The sequence below is a fragment of the Pholcus phalangioides genome, unplaced genomic scaffold (assembly GCF_987345545.1).
Source record: "Pholcus phalangioides strain wild (caught in Gottingen) unplaced genomic scaffold, Ppha-v1.0 ptg000015l_1, whole genome shotgun sequence".
Taxonomy (NCBI): domain Eukaryota; kingdom Metazoa; phylum Arthropoda; class Arachnida; order Araneae; family Pholcidae; genus Pholcus; species Pholcus phalangioides.
This window is the reverse complement of record NW_028301608.1, coordinates 17,346,565-17,368,226: the sequence shown is the minus strand read 5'-3', so window position 1 is coordinate 17,368,226 and position 21,662 is coordinate 17,346,565. Positions and strand designations below refer to the sequence as shown.

Genomic DNA, 21,662 nt, shown 5'->3' with positions numbered 1-21,662 from the left:
AACGCACACTCTGTGATATTGCCGGATGGCCATGCTAATTTAAACATTTCTGCAATAAGATCATCACAAATTTCAAATCTATCATTCTATGAGGAGGACAGTTGGAACGAAGATCAGCAAAAGCAACAAGACGTTTTGCAGTCAGCTCATAGTAACCTGGAAGGTGAAAACTGGAAGAAGGTATGCAGAAAAAATAAACGGCATCCATCAACATCGGAAGACAGCAGTAGTAAAAAAAATGGTTATATCTCAATAAAGCTGACGGATTTTACAACTCTCGACACGTGGCCTCCGTTAACAAAGTCCAGTGACACCTCGATAAGGCTAAAACATAAGGTAGAGAATGACAAGGCAAATTACAATCGTAATGACCAAGAACTGCAAGGTACTCAGCAATCGTGGTCACAGGTGGTAGGTGATAAGCCCTTAAAAAAGAAAAGATATGGTTATAAAGTGATGAGTGGTTCTAACAGACCACAAAATTCCATAAATGAATCTACAAACATCAGTCGAAAGGATGTATGGTACTCTCGAATAGAGAAAAATCGGAGGATAGGAGCGGTAGACAACCACATCGCAGATAAATGGTCACTACAGCCAACACGGATGAACATTGATTGGCAAGACGATTACAAGCAGAAAAGTGAACGTCAGCATCAATATGATGGAGGGAAAAACTACAAGCATGTCAGGGTTCTGGCAAAAAGACCATTTGGCGGTAGAAGAAACAACAGAGCAATGTCATCCTTCAATGGATCAAATAAACAATGGTGGTGTAACATACCAGCAATGCAAGACAATCGCTTCCAGAGGCATAGTGACGGAAGAGCTGGGATTAGATCAGGCTACGAACTCTCAGAGAGAGGAAGATGGTCATCACAGAGTCGTCATACACATGCGAAATGGACTGTTCCCAAGGAAATAGCAAGGGGGGATTATCCCACATGCAAGGGAAGTATAGATATCAACAGGAATCACATACTGGGGACGGCTAGGTGTGATGATGGCGAAGACAGACGCGATAATGCAAGAAAGTCGTCATGCTGTTATTCAAGATTTGGAAGAACACATACCCAGTCATCTAGAGAAATTAACAAAGCAAAAAATAGGTGCATAGACTGCACTCTGATGAACTTGGCCCACGGTTCACAACTGAGAACAGATCATAGAACAGCCGGCAAAGAATGTACAAGCCATTTACTTGTACGGGGTCGCAGCTTGATACACTAGACCAAGAAGAGATGAGTGCTCAAATTGACGTAAACCTATTAGAAGGGGAGGCGCCCTTGCGTCTAATTCAGATTAACATGGACAGATCTAGGAACTGTACTTTTCATTTGGTGACCTATGCAATAGAACACAAGATTGATCTATTGTTGGTACAGGAGCCGTGGGTTAATCGCGGTGCTCTCCGTGGCTGGCCACAACAATGGACTATATGGAGTTCACAAGATTCTAAAAGTGCAATTATAGCTTCTTCTTCGCGGGTGCATCCAGCAACTTATCGTATAGGTAAACAACTTGTTGCCATACAGCTTAGCCTTCGACAGAGAGAAATAATCTTGGTGAGTGCCTATGCTTCTCCCTACGAGGGTTTAGACGGGGTACTACAAGAACTAGAAGAAATACATCTATCATCTACTGCTAAAGAGAAGATGTTTGCAACCGATATTAACTGTCATTCGTCATTGTGGGGCTACAAAACTACAGATGCCAGAGGCTGGAAATTACAAGAATTTCTCAGCGGTCACGGCATGTACCTATTTAACGCTGGCCAAACAAAACCTACTTACGAACTTTTTGGTACAAAAGGATGGCCGGATCTCACGTTTACCTCGTCTGAAGAATTATTTGCTCACACAGCCTGGTCAGTAGGAAACGAGGATTCGCACAGCTCGCATCGGTATATTCATTTGGACCTGCATATAGAATGTCAATCTCAACTGCAATGGCGTTATAGGACGACCACACGGAGATTAATCAGGCTCAAGACACACACCAGGCCAATGTTAACCGATTTTGCACAGCAGCTGCGTATGACACATACGGAAGAAGACCTCAATGCAACTGTGGACACCTTTATGGAAGTGTTGCAGTCTGCTTGCGTAAATATACTGGGACGTGCTCAAAAACATAACGAAAAACTTCCCAACTGGTGGACACAGGACTTAGCCATTCATAGAAAGAGGGTTCGAGCCTTGGAGAGAAAATTTCTCAAGGCTAAAGGTAAGTTCAAGGGTGAGGCCCATACGATTTACAAAAAGGCTAGAGCAGAATATCTAAAGAAGGTTAGGAAAACTAGGAACGACTGCTGGACAAATTTTTGCGCTGCTGAAAATAATCCTTATGGGATCGCATACCGTTCTGTTTTCAAAAGCAAGAGAGTACCGCCTCAAGTTTTGATGATGCAAAGCGGGAGTCACAATTCCACAATCTTGGAAGCGGCGGAGCAGCAACTCGATACGATTTACCCAGATCCTACGGACACAATATCCTTGGTAAAACCAATTAGAACTGATATCCCAGATGACGAGCAAATTACAGTGGAAGAGATCAGGAATATTGTCACAAGGTTGAAGAATAGAAAAGCCCCTGGCTTTGATAATATTAGTGTTCCCATACTGAAGACATTATTCGAAGCCAATGCCGAATCGTTTACTGAAATTCTCAACAGGTTCCTGGAATTATCTCTCTTTCCTAAACATTTTAAAAAGGGGAAGCTCCTGCTATTCCTTAAGAAAGATAAAGACCCACAATTGCTACGGTCATATCGTCCGATTTGCCTACTACCCACTCTAGGTAAGGTCTACGAGAAAGTTATAGTGCAAAGACTTATGTATCAATTGGAGTGCATGAACTGGCTAAGTCCTCTACAATTTGGATTTCGTGCTGGAGGGTCAGCTGAGAAAGCTATAGATTCACTGTTGCAAGTAATTGTCGGTATGCATCAACAAGGCTATCAGACGGCGATAGTCACGATAGATATTCGTGGAGCCTTCGATTCGCTGCGCCATGAAATAATTATCAATCAACTTCGCCAACTGCCACTTCCTGGAAACCTGACGCGAGTTATTGAGAATATGCTTTCAGACAGATATATAATGATGTCCACAGACGGAGGAATAGCTATGAAAAAGCAGATGAAAGGGTGTCCACAAGGCTCATGCAGCGGCCCCTTGATGTGGTCACTTGTCCTCAACACGCTTTTACAGATTAACTGGGGCCCGCGGGTATATATACAGGCATTTGCCGACGATCTGGTATATGTTATATCCGGCGAAGACCATATAGCAATAACGGATGAAGCACAGACAGTGTTCGAAAAATTGAGCATTTGGCTGGCTAATAATAAACTTCAATTGGAAGTAGAAAAAACCCGCTTCTTGTGGCCGCACCCAAAGAAACAGATGAAACCTAAGATCTACATTGAAGGTATACGAATTCGACCGTCTCAGATAATACGATACCTTGGTGTGTACTTTGATAGTAAATTGAACTTTATGGCGCACATCCAAAAACAGGTCGACAAAGTAAATGGCACACTGCAATTACTGCGCAGATTGGCCGGATCGAAATGGGGAATGCAGCGAGCCTTTCGCAACATCTTATATAAGACTATTGTACAAAGGCAACTTTCATATGGATGCGCCACTTGGTATCAGCACCCAACTCAAAAACAAAAGAGAGCTCTGGATATCGCACAGCGTCCCTTTCTTCTATATGTTACAGGAGCATACGTTACAACCGCGAACGAAGTTCTGTATGTGGCTACAGGCAACCCAGCTTTGAGTATTTACATGGAGTACGAGGCTTTTAAGAACAGACTGCTACATCTTGAAAAGGACATAATATTGGACGAGCAGAGAATTTCGTCAAACCAATTTGAGCAGCGGCATAAGCAATGGCTGTTTCATCCAAGCAGACATCTCACCAAGTCTCAAATAATGCCATTTGGTATTGATAATATAGATTCCTTGGGCTCTAAGAAAATATTCACTGATGGCTCTAAAACAGAAATGGCTACTGGCTGCGCGTATGTGGTACTAGCGGAAGATGGTTCAATAGAGGAGCAATGGAGTCGAAGGTTAGCTAAAGAGAATAGCGTATTCCAAGCCGAAATTTTTGCGATACTCAATGCTGTTAAACGTGCGGGAGAGATGCTTTGTCCAGTAACAATCTTGACAGATAGCGCATCTGGCCTCCTAGCCATACAAGATCCTCGTTCACCTAACCCTGACGTACGAAGTATTCGTCTTATCCTACGCGCTCATGACAACATAAGGTTAGTCTGGGTCAAAGCGCACGTTGGTATTGCTGGAAATGAAAAAGCGGATCAACTTGCCAAGGAAGCGACAACATTGAAAGACTTGGTTGTTCTACCTTGGCCGAGGAGTCATGCCCGTAATATCTTGAAAGACAGAATGCTTCATCTTTGGCAAGTTGAATGGAACAAGAACTCAACGAAAGACGTCTACAAGATACAACGTCGAGTGGCTTTGCGCAAGTGTGTATGGCCGCGAACAAAAACAATCCTTTTAACTGAGCATGGTCCATTTCCGACATACTTGCAGCGCTTTGGACGATCATCTCACAATGCTTGTAAGTGTGGTGCTACGGGCTCGCTATGGCATTACGTCTGCCAATGTCCACACACATCAGCGTTTCATTTTGGTCAGATGTCACAAAGTCAGATGACGGCATTCAAAAGAAGAATACTAAAAAGTCCGATGAACATCTCACGCATTCAAAATTTGATTCAATTTTTAGACCGTAACCTATATTTGCTGCACGACAAGATGGGTGGACTACGGAAGAAGCAGGATGAATTTCAGCCCTCCAGACCAGTAAAGCTGATACCAGGGAGAGTCTACAACTTGCGGCCACGTAGGGGTACCGGAAATTCACGAAACTGATACGTCGTTGAACGGTGAACTTTATTGGAGAAACTATAAACACTTAACATGTTAACGTTGTGAATCAATGCACCCCATAATCCAGCTAGCCAGCCGATGTAGCTTCGGGAATGATGAAATCTCCTAATCGCCCAGGAGAATTAAGACGTAGGATGCTTATGGAACAGGAATGTGTTCCTAGAATGAGCTAAAACATCTGGGTGTCCGAACATTGGCTGACTTGGACACTTGGACCAGGACATGTGACGCAAACATGACATCGATTCGTCGTTGTACGGCCTACATGACTAGTGACATCCAACGAACGCGGACGGACCGCCACCAACGGAATTTGATTATCGAGTCTGGACATGCCCCAAGGACGATATAATATCAATTTAGATTTCGATTCTTAGATCATGATTTATCATAATTATTTCGTTGATTTATACTCCTGTAATTGGATTGTTATTCTGTTATACAAATTTATATAGATATATATACATATACATATTTAATAAAATTCCGGATGCACCCATCTTTCGGGAACGCTTTGATATCTCCTTGAGATGGGAAGCGGGGTGTGTCCGGTCCTTCAATGTTCAATGTTCAATGTGTAGAAATTTGCATGATACAGTGTGTGGAATTGATACTGTGAGTGGAATTCTGAAAATTTTTTTTCAAGTCATCAGGGGAAAAAACTCTACGCCAGGATACGTATTTTAATGCAAACCACACTTTTTTTTCTACATTAATAATTGACTTTTTATTAACTTTAATTACGTGCGATGGACTTTTAGCCCACCCTGTATATCGAAACGAAAATTACACCACTTACTTCGGGAAGTATTTACCCCAGCCAGTGATGAAATGTGGGTCTCTGAATAACCATAGCATGACCAGCACGCAGAACAAGAACGCCACTGCTTTCTCCCTGAAACTGCGAATCAGAACTTATTGACTCAAAAACAAAGAAATTGTTCACAAACAATATTTCTGTATATTGAAAACGTATTAAGCAACATCAGGTGGGGAGAAAAAAGGACAACCGAAAAACCGTCATATCTCGGTAAATTGTGTGAATGTAAACATGGAAATTTTAGAGCGATAATTATACAAATACAAATACAAATACAACACCACAACAGGCAAAATGCCCAACGAGGTGGTTGACAATTACAAGGGGGAAGTTAATATCTTCCAAAAGGGAAATAATTCTGAAGAATGCTGCACTGTTCCAGAAAAAAATTGTTCAAATTGTAGTAAAGATCAAAAACCTGGAAAACAGTAAAAACACGCGTTATTCTGACGTCGGGAAAACAAATTTGCGAGTTTGTTTTTTTTTCTCATGTTGGCGTAACAGCCGAGACGGTTATGATCAGTCATGCGCTATGGAATCGAATTTATTATTCATGTATAAATTACATATGTGCGCACACGACAATAAAACACACAAAAAAATGATGCAGATAGCAAAACAAAAAATTGGTATATGTTGGAATGTACGCGTAGTGAACCTGACACGAAATGTGTTTCTATGTAATGCTTGTTATGTGTGTACTGCCACCATCTCTGCCATCAATTTTTCTAACTATGAGTGAACTATAATGAATAAATAATTGATGATAGTAATGTTGTAGGCTTGTTGATCTCAGTGGTGAGACATGTTAAAGGGGACATCGGCTCACATTTGAGCCTCGAATTTGGGAAACACAAAAAACTAACATTATATCGACTGCGGGGTTCGAACTCGGGTGCCTCGTGAGGAGAGTCCATCACTGTAACCACTCGACCGCCACAGCACGCGACTAGGGCAAAATTCTTTCTTTCAAACCAAGCACAACTGAAGTCTATCGCCATGGGAAACCGCAAGCTGGAACCACAGAAAACCAACTTTAGCCGACCACCATTATATCGACTGCGGGTTTAGAAACCGGGTTCTCGCGATGCGAGTCTGCCACTATGACCACCACAGCGGTCATCAAACAAGCTTGGAAAACGGTTTAACAAATGGTTAGTTATGGCTTATCTCTATCAATAGCATCTCGAATGTTGAAAGATTATAAAGAAAAAAGGAGCCTTTCTTTTTTGATTAAAACAAAAATTTTGCGCATAGTTTTCAATTCTCCTTGTACTCTTTTTCCAGGTTTAGCCTTTTTGCTATAATTTAAACGTTTTGTTTTAATTATAGCATTTAAACATCTTTTTTTTCTGGAGCAACTCATCAAAATTATTTTCACAGGAAAATGTTTTGTTCCACTCATCGCTCTAAAATGTTCATATTTTTACGAGTTTCGAGATATGACAATTTTTCCCCTTTAAAGTTGCCATTATTTATTTATTTTTTTTAACCACTTTGGAACACATTCCCGTGTACTAACTTCATCGGTCCGAGCTCTTCTAATTTCTTGCCGACAATATCACGGAACTTCTGTTTCATTTCGTTAGTGTATTTCGGAGCACTGAAAATGAAGAATGAAGTACATTATGTATGCATGTATATACAGTAGGCTATATATAACATTAAGCCCGTTTAAATATAAAGAAAAAACTCCTCAAAAAGACGTATATAAATCGTCTCGGCGGGAATCATTCAACGATTTTTAGCATTATCTAGCCACTGAGCAATTGAAAAGACAAGATGGCAGCTGTATCACACTTTTTCAGTGAATAGCAGTGACCTTGAGAGAGAGAGAGAGAAGACAATAAAAATATCCCTTCTTCGAATGCTTTGGAAGAATTCAATTCATTCTTTGCCTCAGATTCCAGCGTTTGCATAGAATCACGATGGAAAAAACAGTATATTCAGATTTATAAATACAGTCAGTCTGTTATAATGACATCGAAAATGCCTCAGAATTTTGTCGTTATAACCAAGGTGGCGTTACAACCGTGGTTGACGTTTTCAAGATCTTTTTAAGTATTAAATATATCAACAGATGCAATAACATGCTATTCACGAAGCCTCCATACTATGCAATATGCTAGGTATTGCTGAAAGACCTTGACTTACTATTTTCACCTTATTATACACTGAATATTAATCTGTAAAGGACTGTCCGTGATGTTAGTTTTGTTGGTACAAAGAGTTGGTGCAACACAATAGGTCAAGAACCCATATTTTAGAGAGATGCACACCACAACAGTGAAATAAACACTCGGTTCTGTTCTTGATTTCGGACCAGGGCTTGAAAAAAGTTTTCCAACTCTGAAGAAACTCCTTTTTGAATTACAGCCGTTTTAACGCATGAGCATGGCACGGGGATCTTGGATGTACAGGATGGTCATAAAACAACTTTGCCGATATAAAAGGCCGTAGTGGCAGTGAAATGAACGAATTTGGATGAAATTTAAGATATAGACGTTTTAGAGTATGCGCTCGAGGATGTGAAAAAAAAAAAAAACACAACGAAACCCCCTAGCTCTTGTGGTTACGGCTAATACGAAAACGTTTCTGAAAACTCAAACAGCAAAACTCACTTTTATGCAATGCAAAATGATCAGCGTATTAAAAGAAAAACATTAATGGCGTTCGAACAGTACCTGTAGCACCATAAATGTAGGCAAAGGACAGAAGAGACAAAAAAAAAAAGTCTCACCAAGGGATTGGTGCCCTAGACGCTCGGTTGGGGAATTTCTTCAGATTTTCTGTCCCTGACCGAGCGTCTTCGTTCGCATTTATAGTGAGTACCGTTCCAACGTCATTTATGTCTTTTTTTTAGACATATGCTGATCATTTTGCATTGCATAAAAGTGAGTTTTCCTATTTGAATTTTTAAAAAATTTGTTTGTGACCGTAACCGTGAGAGCCATAGGGGGTTTCGTTTCTCATCTCTTTCTCTCGAGTGCATGCTCTTAAACACCTATAGCTCTAATTTCACGCGCATTCGTTGATTTTTGCTTCCACTGGGTGCTCGTTTATCGTCAAAATTATTTTATGACCACCCTGTATTAAGAAGCCTTCATGATAATGAGACCTGGCACTGTATAGAAATTTATAAACTTGAGCTTTCAGAAGGTAGAGGACCTGAGAACATCGTTTTTCTCGGGTTCGTGATGGTGTTGGACCTCGCATTGGTCTAACAATCTAAAAGAACAATCGAATTGCCGGAATCGTGAAAACGTTTTAATACTTCACGATCAAGAGACGCTCAAAAACGAGCACATAATCTATAATATATGTATGATAACAGCGCCGTTGTTTCTTTCTGAAATTTGATGGTAATGACGCCAACTATTCACAGTACGTTAAACTTTTATCCGGAAAATAAATTTCACAATTTCGGCCTCATTCTGGAATGAGTATTGTTACGAAATTTCTGTAAATATGGTTTTGCCAATATTAATTATATCGACATATAATTCTACGGGGATTATACTTTGCCAAATTTTACTGGTGAATCGTTGATCATATAAAGGCATACTTCCAATTACAAAAATTTTCCAAATAACGTGTAGACCGCAGATGCGTTAATCATACTGCAAGGGGTTATTAGTTATTGAAATATAAAAATTAACTTTTGATGCGCACACCCTGTTCTCAAAAACCCAATTAGAAAGTTGTTACCTTGTCTCTCCTGAGGCAAACAAAAAAAAAATCCATGTTTTTAAGTGGAATATTAGCTGAGATATTTGGCTTCAAAAATCGGAGGAAAGTTGAGAAGGAAAAACAAACAAGGGAAAGAATTGTTAGTCTTTTCTGTTCTTTCCCAGTTTTCCTCCGATTTTTCAAATATCTGATATTGCACTTTCAAACGTGGAATATTTTTCTTCTGGCCTCAGGAGAGACAGGGCAACAGTTTTCTAATTTGATTTTTGAGGACAGTGTCCGAAAAAAAGTTAATTTTAATACTGTAACTATACAACCTCTTGCAACATGAATGACGTATCTGAGTTATGCATTTTATTTGGATACCTGCCCCCTTGGAAGTATGCCTGTAGGATCAACGGTTTGCCAGTAAAATCGGCGAGGGGATTTAAATTATCACACTGTACATAACATCCATGATAAATTAGGCCATATCTGAGATGGGATTCAAAATTCAATCTTACGCTTTTCTCAAGTAGACCAGTTGCAAGTAAATCCATGAAACAATTACACAGATCAGTACTACGGGTACGTTGTACATCATCCACTTGTCAAAGGTCAGATCGTTACTTTCCGGAAATTGTCTGAAATTATGGAGCAAAACAAATATATTTAAAATATTTATTCTAAAAACATGACTATCATTTCTCATATATTTGAAAATCAAACGGATGATTCCAAGATTCAAAATAGAGTGTTCAGAAGCCAATCGGTGTAAGGCCAGAACTACACTATAAAAGTTTGATAAAAGGTATTTTACAAAGCTTCAAAAATACAACCAATAAGACAATCGGTTGCATTTGCGCGAATGTAACCGGTACGATTACTGATTGCATTTTTCAAGTTTTATAAAAGTACTTTTATTAAACTTATATAGTGTAATCCCAGCCCCAGTCAATTTTCTGCAATTGCCTTGGGCAATTGCAGAATTTTAACTAAAATTATTTTAAGAATCGTTAAGAATTTAAAGTTAAAACTTTAAAGCTTAACCAAAGCATTCAAGTCACTATCTTTACGTTACAACAGCAGATAGCGTCCCTAAAACTGCCACGGAATAAAAAGATATCCTATAAAACAGTACTTCTCAACCTGTGGTCCGCAGGCAGACTTGATAATTCTATTCCAACTGAATGAAAAATTATTCAGTTGTTGTGATTTATATTACTGACATCCATATCATGTGGGTACAAATAAAATTGTATATACATACTTAGTTTCACCATCAAAACCATCAAGGAAAACGTGGGAAATTGCGATCCTAAATACGCGATATCACTGATTGCAGCTAAAAGATGTAATTTGTGACTAATTTGCAAATTGCTGCAAAAATGGATGTGGGGGGGGGGAAGAAGGGCTGCTGGAAATCGGAGTAAATAAAATTGTATCTGAAGAAAAAATATTCAAGTGAATAGGTGATCATATTTCATGGAGAATTAGGGGAACTGGGATCTCTTAAATACGTTAAAATACGGGAAGTTGCAAATTGTTCTCAAATACGTTGCCATAAGTCGGCAAAATCCTTAATTGTGGTTAAGATCACTGAAAAATTGATGAAAGAGACATTGAACCTAACAAATACGTAAGATATTTGTATTTATAGCCATAATGGTAATAATTATGAAAAAACTCCGTTTATTCAGAATTTTAGTAAACATTACAAATTTGAATAAGCATCGTTGAAAAAACTGGACATATGTATAAAACAATTTGAGGCAACGGAAAAAAACAGGAATGTCCCGTAATACGGGACACAAGTGGTCCGTCGCATTGTTCCAGATATTTCATTGGTGCTTTGCTTTAGAAAGGTTAAGAAACGCTGCTTTAAAAGATCTTTTTATCTCATTTTTAATACACCAGGAGTTCTTAACCTTTTCAGCTGAGTCAACATCAACAGCTTTGCGATCCGTGGAGCTGCTTGCTCTTCCAGTGAAACCAGTAACGCAAAAGTTCATTTATGATTGTAAGTGGGTCATACGACCCATCTTGCAAGCTCCTGCGAATCAAATGTGTGTCGTGACCACCTCCTCCTCAGCACATGGCTCACGGCTGTCTCAACAAAGTAGTATAAGCCTTACGACTTTTTGGTCGTTGACCGACAAGAATCCCTGGCTGTAAATGGAATTGAACGACCCATCTCGGAAGTACCTGCGACCCAAGTTTAAATCATGACCCATAGGTTAAGAACACTTATTATAATTACACTGATTGACTCCTGAGCTCTCCAAATAAAACACACGCTTACGTACTCTTCCACGATTCCTTTCAATACCAGATTGGGACCGGTCCCTGTAATGGTGCCAGTTCCTCCGATATTGGTCGAATAGGCGATACTCAGCAGCATTGTCTTGCGCAGGAGTGAAGTCTTCGGGGAATTGGCAGATGATGAATCATTGCCTCTGGAAAAATTGGAGGCAAAAAGAATGACATTAGGCATAAGGTTTTTTTTAGTTGACATCAAGTCAGGCGTAACACTCCTAAAGTATAAAGTAGGCACATGTCCTGACATATTTCACCATAATTATCTCTTCATTATAACGAACTTTTAGGAAGGAAATCTTACCGATTTTTGCCTTCGTTATCATTGGGTGGTGGTGGTTCCGGCACTTTTTCAGGCATTTGCACAGATTTAGTGTCCACGTTTCCATTTTCAACTACCGTTGTTTTGGGTGTAGATATCACAGATACTGCACGAAATCATGAAAAAAATTGAAAATTTATTTAAACGTTTTTCAAACACTTGTCTTTTCTACGTATATACATTCATTCAATGGGTATTGGCTCAAAAATTTCTGTATTTATAGAGGGGTGACTATGACCAGTATTTTTTTGGACATTACCATATTTTCTCTATAATTTTAGCTGCCTCAACATTTTTTTTTTATACAAAATTCGTATTATCGGAGTTATGAGTGTTTCGTGCTTGGCTGGTGCTGCTAGCTATCTTCCATATTTCTAATTGAAAATGACAAATGTCTGACTTATCATGTTATGTAAGTATGATGTTGAATGTCTGCCTGCTCTGTGTGGAGAGCCTCCTTCAAATGGAAGACCGGCTCGCATTCGCGCCTTGAAGTTCGAAAACTACAGAAAGCCAACTTCAGCCGACCATCACTGTTCCACCCACACGAACTCTTACCTAATCGGCAGCAACCGCCATTCAACAAATGATTTTTTTTTTTCAATTACTGAGCAAATGAATAATAACTCCAATGAATAATAAACGATTCAGACGTACTGAAACGTCTGTTGCAGATTTCATTCCGGTATGGCGTGTTTGCATATGGCCTCCAAGAAACGGCCTCCGTTTGAGACTTTACTTGTAATCGAGTAAGTATAACAGCTTTATGTCCCCGACAAAAGTACAGAAATTATCAAAAACATCAACTCGTTTGATGCTACAGAAGAATGTTAAAAATAAAGTGAACTGACAAAATCACCAATGAAGAAGTCAGGAGAACTGGAAATCTCGACTCTGATAAGAGATGCTGCGGAAGTGAAAGCATGTTGGATACATCCTAAGAGGGTCTGCAGAAGAGAACACGACATAGATATAAGAATACATAAGAGGGTACAAGGAGTGTGGACAGAAAACCTGAATTAGTGGAGCAACAGTATCGTTTGTTAAAGAGACAAGCTGAAGATCGAGTAGTATGGAGAGCCATGAGCCATGATTGCCAACCTTCGAATCGGAGACTTCGAGGACTCCTTATGGTGCTTACAGTGTTTGGGGCTAGCTACCTTTGGGGAATTTCTCAATGATGTTTAATGTTTCTTATTGGTTCGTTCTATTTGCCGTTAGATGGGGCTCAGCTCTTCGCAAGCGCGAAGTTGCGATGGGACTCAGCTCTTCGCAAGCAGAGTGAGCAATGGGGAGGGGGGGTGATCGCCCCTCCCAACAGCTAAATATAGGGAAATCTTGTCTGTCATGTTAAATAAGGGATGATCCTATACAATAAGTCGCTTCTCCTTCTCCAACACATCCCAGCCTGTCTCCGCAGCTGAAAATGTCTGCCTCCGATTCATTCGCAGCTGAAGATGCCTATCTTCACTCAAGCACGGATCCGGGGAATTTATGTGAACTCTCGTTCACATAGCTTTCCGGGGCTCTTGGAACCCTTCCAAGAGCCAAATTTGTTTGGGTAAATTTGTTTGCCCGTAAAATACAGAACGATCAAACGAACTTACAGAACTACAATTTTAGAGATAGAACTGCCAAACCAGTTTCTCCTAATCATTTAAAAATTATTTGAGAGCCATAAATATATTTTCACAAATCAGAAAGAAAGATGTCGCAAAACAAGTTATGACCCACAGTGCATCAATTAATACCATAAGTCCACGACACATTCCATAAAATAATATAAAAATCAACTAATTAGTGTATGAGATATTTGTTTGCATTAAAGTACTTTTTATTTTCATGAGAGAGATTTTTTAATTTGAAATCCACGGACCCCTTGCGCCAATACTCTGAAGGCCACGGACCCCTTCACAAAATATTCAGTGCAATATGAAAACAATGAGTTAATTTTTTTTTCATATAGGCTCATAGATACTCTGAAATCTTTCCAAGGACCCCCTTCCCCAACGGGTACGTGGATCCCTGCTTGATCACCCGTTTCTGGAGAATTAAAGAAAACAAAGATTTCAATAAACCGCAGCAAAAACTTGGCACAAAAATTTCAAGAACAGAACATATTAATGTCGAGAACATTAGCATAGCTCGAATCACGTCAAAGCAATAGCTAATTTCGGTGCGTGCATTTCCTAACTTGGATGACGATAGAGACAGTCAGAATTATACAGATAGTTACGATAGATAGAGCGTGATGTGATGCATGTCTTTTCGTTCAATGATGAAAAATAAAAAGTACACAGCGCCATCTATGCATGATATTTTTTGGAAAATTATTTTATGTCATAGCAAATTTATAATTGTTGACAGCATATATAATGAAATAAATATTTCAAATATGTGAGTCATATGTAAATTAATTTGAAGAAAAACAATTGTTAAATGTATGAAGGTGCTAGTATTACACCGTCAATGTTCAAATACAGTGATATGATTGTAGTACGTAGATAATTATCAAATTATGGTCTGGACTCAATTGTGTCTAAGTAAAGGGATGCGAATATTGGAACGCAGTTCATTCGCGTATAGTTTATGTATTTATGTCGGCTGAGTTATTCTCGTTTCGTGTTCTAGTAGTACTGCCTTCTATAATTCTGTGGTGTTTGGTCAGAACATGACAGCTCCAAAATCACATTTTTTTAGATATAACATTTTCATTGTCATGTAAAACTCAGAAATAAATCATACACGCAAATGAAAATATAAGTCAGAATGTTGTTTAGCCGTACGCACATATTTGTGCATTTATCTCATTTCTAATTAGTTATAATTAGCAAGACCTACTACTAGATCAAAAATACATTTTTTGGAGATATCATGTTCTGACCAAACGCCACAGAATTTTGAGTGCAAATTTCAAATGCCAGAATGATTACACACAAAAGCGGTTTTTTTTCTGTTTAGAGTCATTCGACAGTCGCTGTCTAAAATTAACGCAACGCGATACCCTTAAACCATAGGCGGAGCTAGACTTGGAAGTCTGGGGGCGGGGGCACGAGGATGTCAATTCATATATACATTTATACATTAGATCAGTCGACTCCACCTTTGACGCAGGGGGGGGGGGGGCAATGCTACCCCGTACCTCCGCCCATGCTTTAAACCTGATATTACATGTACGTAAGTGCGTGCATGTGTGAAATTAATTTTCTACAGTTTCTCTTGTAACCTTTCTGATACAATTCATTAGAAAATATTTTCTTCCATCTGGTTCTAAATATGTAACTCAACTTTTGGCAAACTTTCGATATAACGACCTCCCGGAATAACGTCTGATCTCCATGGAACGATTGAGTCGTTGACGTCCCGCATTTTTCACGAGTTTCATTTAAAATTTTACTTAGAGTCGCTTGCACATTACGTACCCAAAGTGATGCATGTGTCTCGTGAGCCGCAGTTTGCCGACAAACTTACTACGTATAACATACAGATAATATTTTGATTATAATATCCAGATACAAGTTTAAAATATTCAGATTTTTTTCTTTTTGAATGATAGAATTCTGTAGCTAGGATTCGGCAAGTACTTACTTGTTTTAAGTGGGATGTCACCCTCTTTCACTTGTTCGTTTTCGAATTCCTCGAGCACAGCGTCTATTATAGGTACCATGAGTGCTGCTGTTGCGGTGTTGCTGATCCACATCGACAGGAACATCGCGGTCAACATGAATCCAAGCATGATCCTGTGGGATATTTAAAAGTATTGGATTTATTTTTCTTTCTAATCTTTTGCCAGAAAATTTACCCAATTCATACAATTTGCAGTTTTTTCTAACCAGGACCGTCCTTAGGGGGTGTGCGACAGGTGCGGTCGCACAGGGCTCCCGCTTCTTACGAGGTCCCGCATTCATGTAAATTATTACAGGCTTTTACCAGTATTCAAAGTGTTTCTTGCATCAATTCTGGAATTATTTCTTTCATTGGTTCTAAAATTTCATAATAGAAATGGAATTATGTTTCCTGTTAATTCTGAATTTCCATCCAATCCTGGAATTATTTCTTTCATTTATTTTCATAATGGAAATAAAAATATTTTATAATCTAGAATTTTTTTCTTCCGTTAATTCTGAATTTTCATCAATTCTAGATTTTTTTTCATACCATTAATTCGGAATTTTCAGCAATCGTGGAACTTTTTTCATTTCCATTAATTCCATTTTCATCAATTATGGAATCATTTTTTTCATTGTGTGGTGCTGGAATTGTATTTTTTGCATTAATTCAGAATTTTCCTTACATATTGCTGGAATTATTTCTTTCATCAATTCAGAATTTTCATTGATGCTGGAACTATTTCTAACAATTATGTTTTATTCATAAATTCTAAACGCTTCATTAGTTTCGGGAATTGTTTCTCTCACGAGTTTAAAATTGCCTCCAGTGCAGAATTTTTTATCAATTTTGTGCGTTAATCTACATTTAATTGTGTGAAATAATGGATGACTCCACGCTATCATAAAATGTTTAAAATTGGTTGGTCCAAATGATCCTAAATTGGTCCCGCAAACAGGTGATTTCATAGAATCTTTTACCAGCATTTAAGATTCAATTTCTTAATTTCTTTCCTGGTTCAAAGTGAATACAAACAGGGCTGTAAGTGTTGAGGAAAACAGAAAAAACAACAAATTAGGAAAAGCTAATCCAACTTACCATGAGGCTGTCGGTTGAATTCTTTTCAGAACATTCAAGGCTATCCTCTTGTGCAAGTCGCAATTTTCTATCGCCACTGCCATCATTAGGCCACCGACGAACATCATGTTAGTGGACTGAAAATGATAATTATCACAAAACACTCATCATATGCATGCATACATTCTCTCTCTCCCTCCCATTCGTCTTAAGCATATTTCAATATTATTATAGGAGGAACTATGGAACCTTGACCATAGTAAACCTTGAGACAATTTTAATAATATCAGCTGTCATTCTATTCTGATGTTTTTGAACAGCAAAAGATTAGAGATGCGTCTAAACAAAAAGTTTTACCAAGTGAATTTCCTTAGGGTACCTGTATCACCATAATGCCGGTGCAAGGCACAGACAAGGAATATCTCGCCAAAGGGTTAATGCGCTAACCACTCAGTGGGGGGGGGGGAGTTCCTGCGGCAGTAATGTGATGTGCACTAGTTATTTTCACGCGTTTCCAAGTCTAGGTCTGGCGCCGGTGTTCATCATGCTACAGGTACTGTTGTAATGCCATTTATGGGTTTTTATTGCGCCGACCACTTTGCGAAGCACAAAAATGAGCATTGCTATTCGAATTTTTCAACATTTTGTTGCTGTGACCCTACTCACGCGTGAGAGCTATGCTTTTCTCTCTCTTCTCATTTTTGGGTGCATACTCAAAAACACCTACATTGCGAATTTCATTCGATTTATTGCGTTTTTCGTCCACTAGAGGCTCGTGCATCGGGAAAGTTATTTTATTACAACCCTGTAGGTGAGTAACCTAGCATTGTGCGGATGTGGACTGTCTTCACAGTGTTCAATGTTATGTTCTCGATAGATACTACCTTCCGAAATGGAAGTGAAAACTACTAACGAAGGGATGTGTCAGGGGTTCCGTTATAGGTCTGTGATATAATCCGTTATTATCGCTGTGATAAGACTATTTGCAAAATTAAGCCAGACGACCTATCTTATGTCAAATTTTACACAACACAAACTATTTAAAACGAATTTTTGAACTACGTGTTGCGTGTTTCGGTTGACCGATGTCAAAAGATTTTCCTTATTACGTAATCAATTTATATAATTTTTCACGTAAGCATCATATAATGAGTTTGCTATTTAAATCCAACTTATAAATATCATGCAGATGTTTCTAATATGTAGGCCTATATATAAACGAGTCCCAGGTACTTTCAGTTTGTTGCGTCATGAAATGTTGCGAATCCTATTCTGAGAAGAAATCATTTGTTTGAACACATTTCTATGATCTAAAAAAGTTTCCACAAATTTTGCTAGATTTATATGATCAGATGTCGGGTATTTATCCGGTCTTCGTATATATAAAGAAACTCTTCTGGTCGTTCTGACAGGAGAAATGTTTGTTTCGAGTCGCATCGCTTCCCACTACAGTCGCCATTATTTGTATTATTAGTCATAGGGATCTCCAAAGTAGAGAAAAAAAAAATTCTCGTGTATTAAAGAATTTCTAAAATAGGATTAATTTTGACTCAAAATGTTTTACTCACATTCATGTAAGGCGTGCATGCATCAGCCGTACTCAGTACACCAACAAGAGGGAAGAGCACGATAGGTATCAGGGATGTAGCTGCCAGTGGTATAGGCTCCAGCATCCAATAACTGGCCATCAGTAGTATCACGTAACCACATCTCGCCTCCTTTTAAGAATACAACACACAAAATGAACGTCGATATGGAGCACATTCCTTTAGTTACAAATACATATGTTCAACGCATTTCGATTATCTTATAAATATTCCTGACCACGAAAAGTGGCCCATTAAGGTGACCCTTTAGAGAGATTGGATGCAGTTTTAGCCACAATACGCATCAAAAAAAAAAAAAAAAACCTTTTTGTAGAAAAATATCCATTTAAATTTTGGAGCGCAGTGAAATTATTCAGAATTATTTTTTCGGATACTGGTGGTATACACTTACACACACACACCCCCCAAACCAAAGCATTCATAACTGTAGCAAGCCTAAATTAGGTATCAAATCGATACACCATAGCTTTATTTTAAAAAAATTAAAACATTTTTTTAAACAAAAAACGATTCTAGGTTTTCTGTCTTCTTGACTTTAAAAAATGCTCAAAAGAGATAAAATTTTCAATTTCAAAAAATTATGGAATTTCAGAAAATTCAGAAAAATTTCATACATGTGAGAGTAATATTTTTTCAACATCATCGTTGTTTATAGGCAGTATTGTAAGCATATTGTAATCTATGACGTTATCATTTAGAAATTCTTTCAAATGCATATTATCGTTCAAAATCTTCTGAAACTCAAAAAACTCATTGCTTTTTATGGTCATTTTGTGCTTTCAGCGAACTTGAAAAATCGTTTTATTTGACAAATATTGAAGAAATTCAATTGTTAAGCGGTAAAGCTGAAACAGCTCAATCGCTCCGTCAGGAAAAATTATTTAATCAGCAGTGTGTGTGTGTGTGTGTGTGTGTGTGATCATCCAAACTCGACCCGCAATGACTCATCAATATCCACGAACTTAAATTAAAACAGAAGTTCTTATATATTGTAGTGAACGATCATAAGCGATGCTCTGTGACGTCACGATGTCACGTTTTCTCGTTGTAGCGTTTTTTGCCTTGCGATGGATGGTAACCTAGCAACGGATCGCCAGAGAGTTTTTCGAACGTTTTAATCAGTTGATTGTATTTCGTCGTACAGAATGGATGTCGCGTATAACTTGTCCGTGTGTGTGTAAATAAATGTTCATGCTTAAAAAATGAAATTCACATCTTCTCATTGCCGTCGCCTTTACTGGTGACCCGAACGTGATCCCGAACCTGCCAAGAACTTATTGCCATGGCTGAACAGCGAGAGAGCGATCTTCGAATTCAAGCTGTCCACGCGAAACTGCCGACATTCTCGAAGGACAATATCAAACTTTTTTTCGTCCAGCTCGACGCTGCCTTCAAGATCAACCATGTTACAGCCGAAGGAACCAAGTATAACTACCTAGTCAACTGCCTAGATGTGGAGATCTTTGTCAACGGTAAGTGACATTGTTTTCGATCCTCCCGCATCGGATCCGTTCTCGAAACTCAAGGAGAGACTTCTCGCTGTGTATAAACATTCAGCCGCGAAAGAGGTCAAGATATTGTTAGAAGACCTATCCCTAGGTGATCAGAAGCCTAGTACGTTGCTACGTAAAATGCGCGAGCTTTCGACAGAGCGAATTAGCGATGAGACTTTCCTCAAAAATTTGTGGCTTCAACGGCTACCAAAGAGTATACAAACGGTGTTAGCAGCTAGCAGTGAAGAACTGGACAAGCTAGCCGAGTTAGCTGATCGAGTAGCTGAGCTCACCGAACCCAATTACGGTGATGTAGCAGAAGCCTCGTCTTGCTCGGAAATAAGAGACCTTAAACTGCAAATCTCGGAGCTGACTAAAAGAGTTGATCAGTTGGGCAAATATCCGAGGAATAGCCGGAACCGCTATCGAAACTCCAGTCGAGACCGACGTTATTCTGGTTCTAGGAATCGCTCGCGATATCGAGACTCCGATGAAAACCCTAAAGTGTGTTATTATCATAGCAGGTTCGGAGATAAAGCTTCCAGATGCAAGTCCCCCTGCGCTTACAATGCTCAGAATATTCAGGGAAACGGTCCAAGCCCCCCGCAGTAACGGCATGCGGTGGCGGCGATAGCAGTCCTCACCATAGCCGTTTGTTCATTATGGAAAGGAAAAGCGGCATGAAGTTTTTAATTGACTCTGGAGCTGATATATCAATTTTACCTTACAAAGGCAACGGCAAACCGACAACTTTTGAGCTTTTCGCTGCAAATAGTTCCCGTATATCTACCTACGGTTTGAAACTCCTGGAATTGGACTTGAACTTACGGCGGAATTACAAATGGCATTTCACCCTCGCTGACGTTGAAAGACCAATTATCGGATCGGATTTCCTTGCTCACTACGGACTCATCATCGATATCAAAAACAAGCGACTTATAGATCCACTCACTTCTCTCACGTGTAAAGGTTTTACTTACAATGGACCTTCGACAACGATTAAAACAATCTCAGGAAACAGTGCTATAACTGAAATTTTGAAGGAATTTCCCGAATTAACGAGACCTCGTCCGTTTTCGAGGAAAGCTTCCCATAATAACTTGCACTACATAGAAACTAAAGGTCCTCCTGTTTTCGCAAAGCCACGCAGATTGCACCCAGCTCAACTCAAGATTGCCAAGACCGAATTCCAGATGATGTTGGACCACGGTATATGTCGTCCATCGAAATCAAACTGGGCTTCCCCGTTGCACATGGTTTCAAAAGGACCGAATGAGTGGAGACCAACTGGTGATTATCGAAGTCTGAATCGAATTACTGTGCCGGATAACTACCCAGTGCCACATATACAGGACTTTGCGCAGAATCTGCATGGATGTAAAGTTTTCTCTAAAATAGATCTGGTCAAAGCATTTCATCATATTCCTGTAAATCCCGACGACATTCCCAAGACAGCAATCATAACTCCCTTTGGTTTGTTTGAATTCGTAGTCATGCCGTTCGGACTCTCAAACGCTGCACAAACGTTCCAACGCTTCATCCACGAGGTGCTACGTAATCTCGACTTCTGTTTCTCGTATCTTGATGACGTGCTCATCGCCAGCCATGACGCAGAGCAACATCACAAGCACCTTAGAGAAGTGTTTGAAAGACTCGATAAGTACGGACTGACAATCAACACATCTAAATGCGTGTTCAATGTACCCGAAATTTCCTTCCTGGGCTATTTGGTCAATGAACACGGCTCGACGCCTCTTCCAGACAGAGTTCGTGCAATCCAAGAATTTCCTCTTCCAGAAAACATAAGGCAGCTGCGAA

The 21,662-nt window shown here is 39.2% G+C and overlaps 1 protein-coding gene across 2 annotated transcripts in view; it reads right to left on the bottom strand.

Moving 5' to 3' along the window:
- The window catches only part of LOC149075585 (Na(+)/citrate cotransporter-like), a 65,709-nt gene that overhangs the window by 10,237 nt on the left and 33,810 nt on the right, over positions 1-21,662 (bottom strand). For both annotated transcript variants that reach the window (XM_089243080.1, XM_089243081.1), the window contains exons 2-9: positions 18,313-18,462; positions 16,766-16,881; positions 15,647-15,798; positions 12,041-12,164; positions 11,727-11,876; positions 9,945-10,064; positions 7,274-7,354; positions 5,731-5,832 (exon numbers count right to left, since the gene is read on the bottom strand). In XM_089243080.1, coding sequence (XP_089099206.1) covers positions 5,731-5,832; positions 7,274-7,354; positions 9,945-10,064; positions 11,727-11,876; positions 12,041-12,164; positions 15,647-15,798; positions 16,766-16,881; positions 18,313-18,462 — 995 coding nt within the window. The remainder of the gene's footprint in view (positions 1-5,730; positions 5,833-7,273; positions 7,355-9,944; positions 10,065-11,726; positions 11,877-12,040; positions 12,165-15,646; positions 15,799-16,765; positions 16,882-18,312; positions 18,463-21,662) is intronic.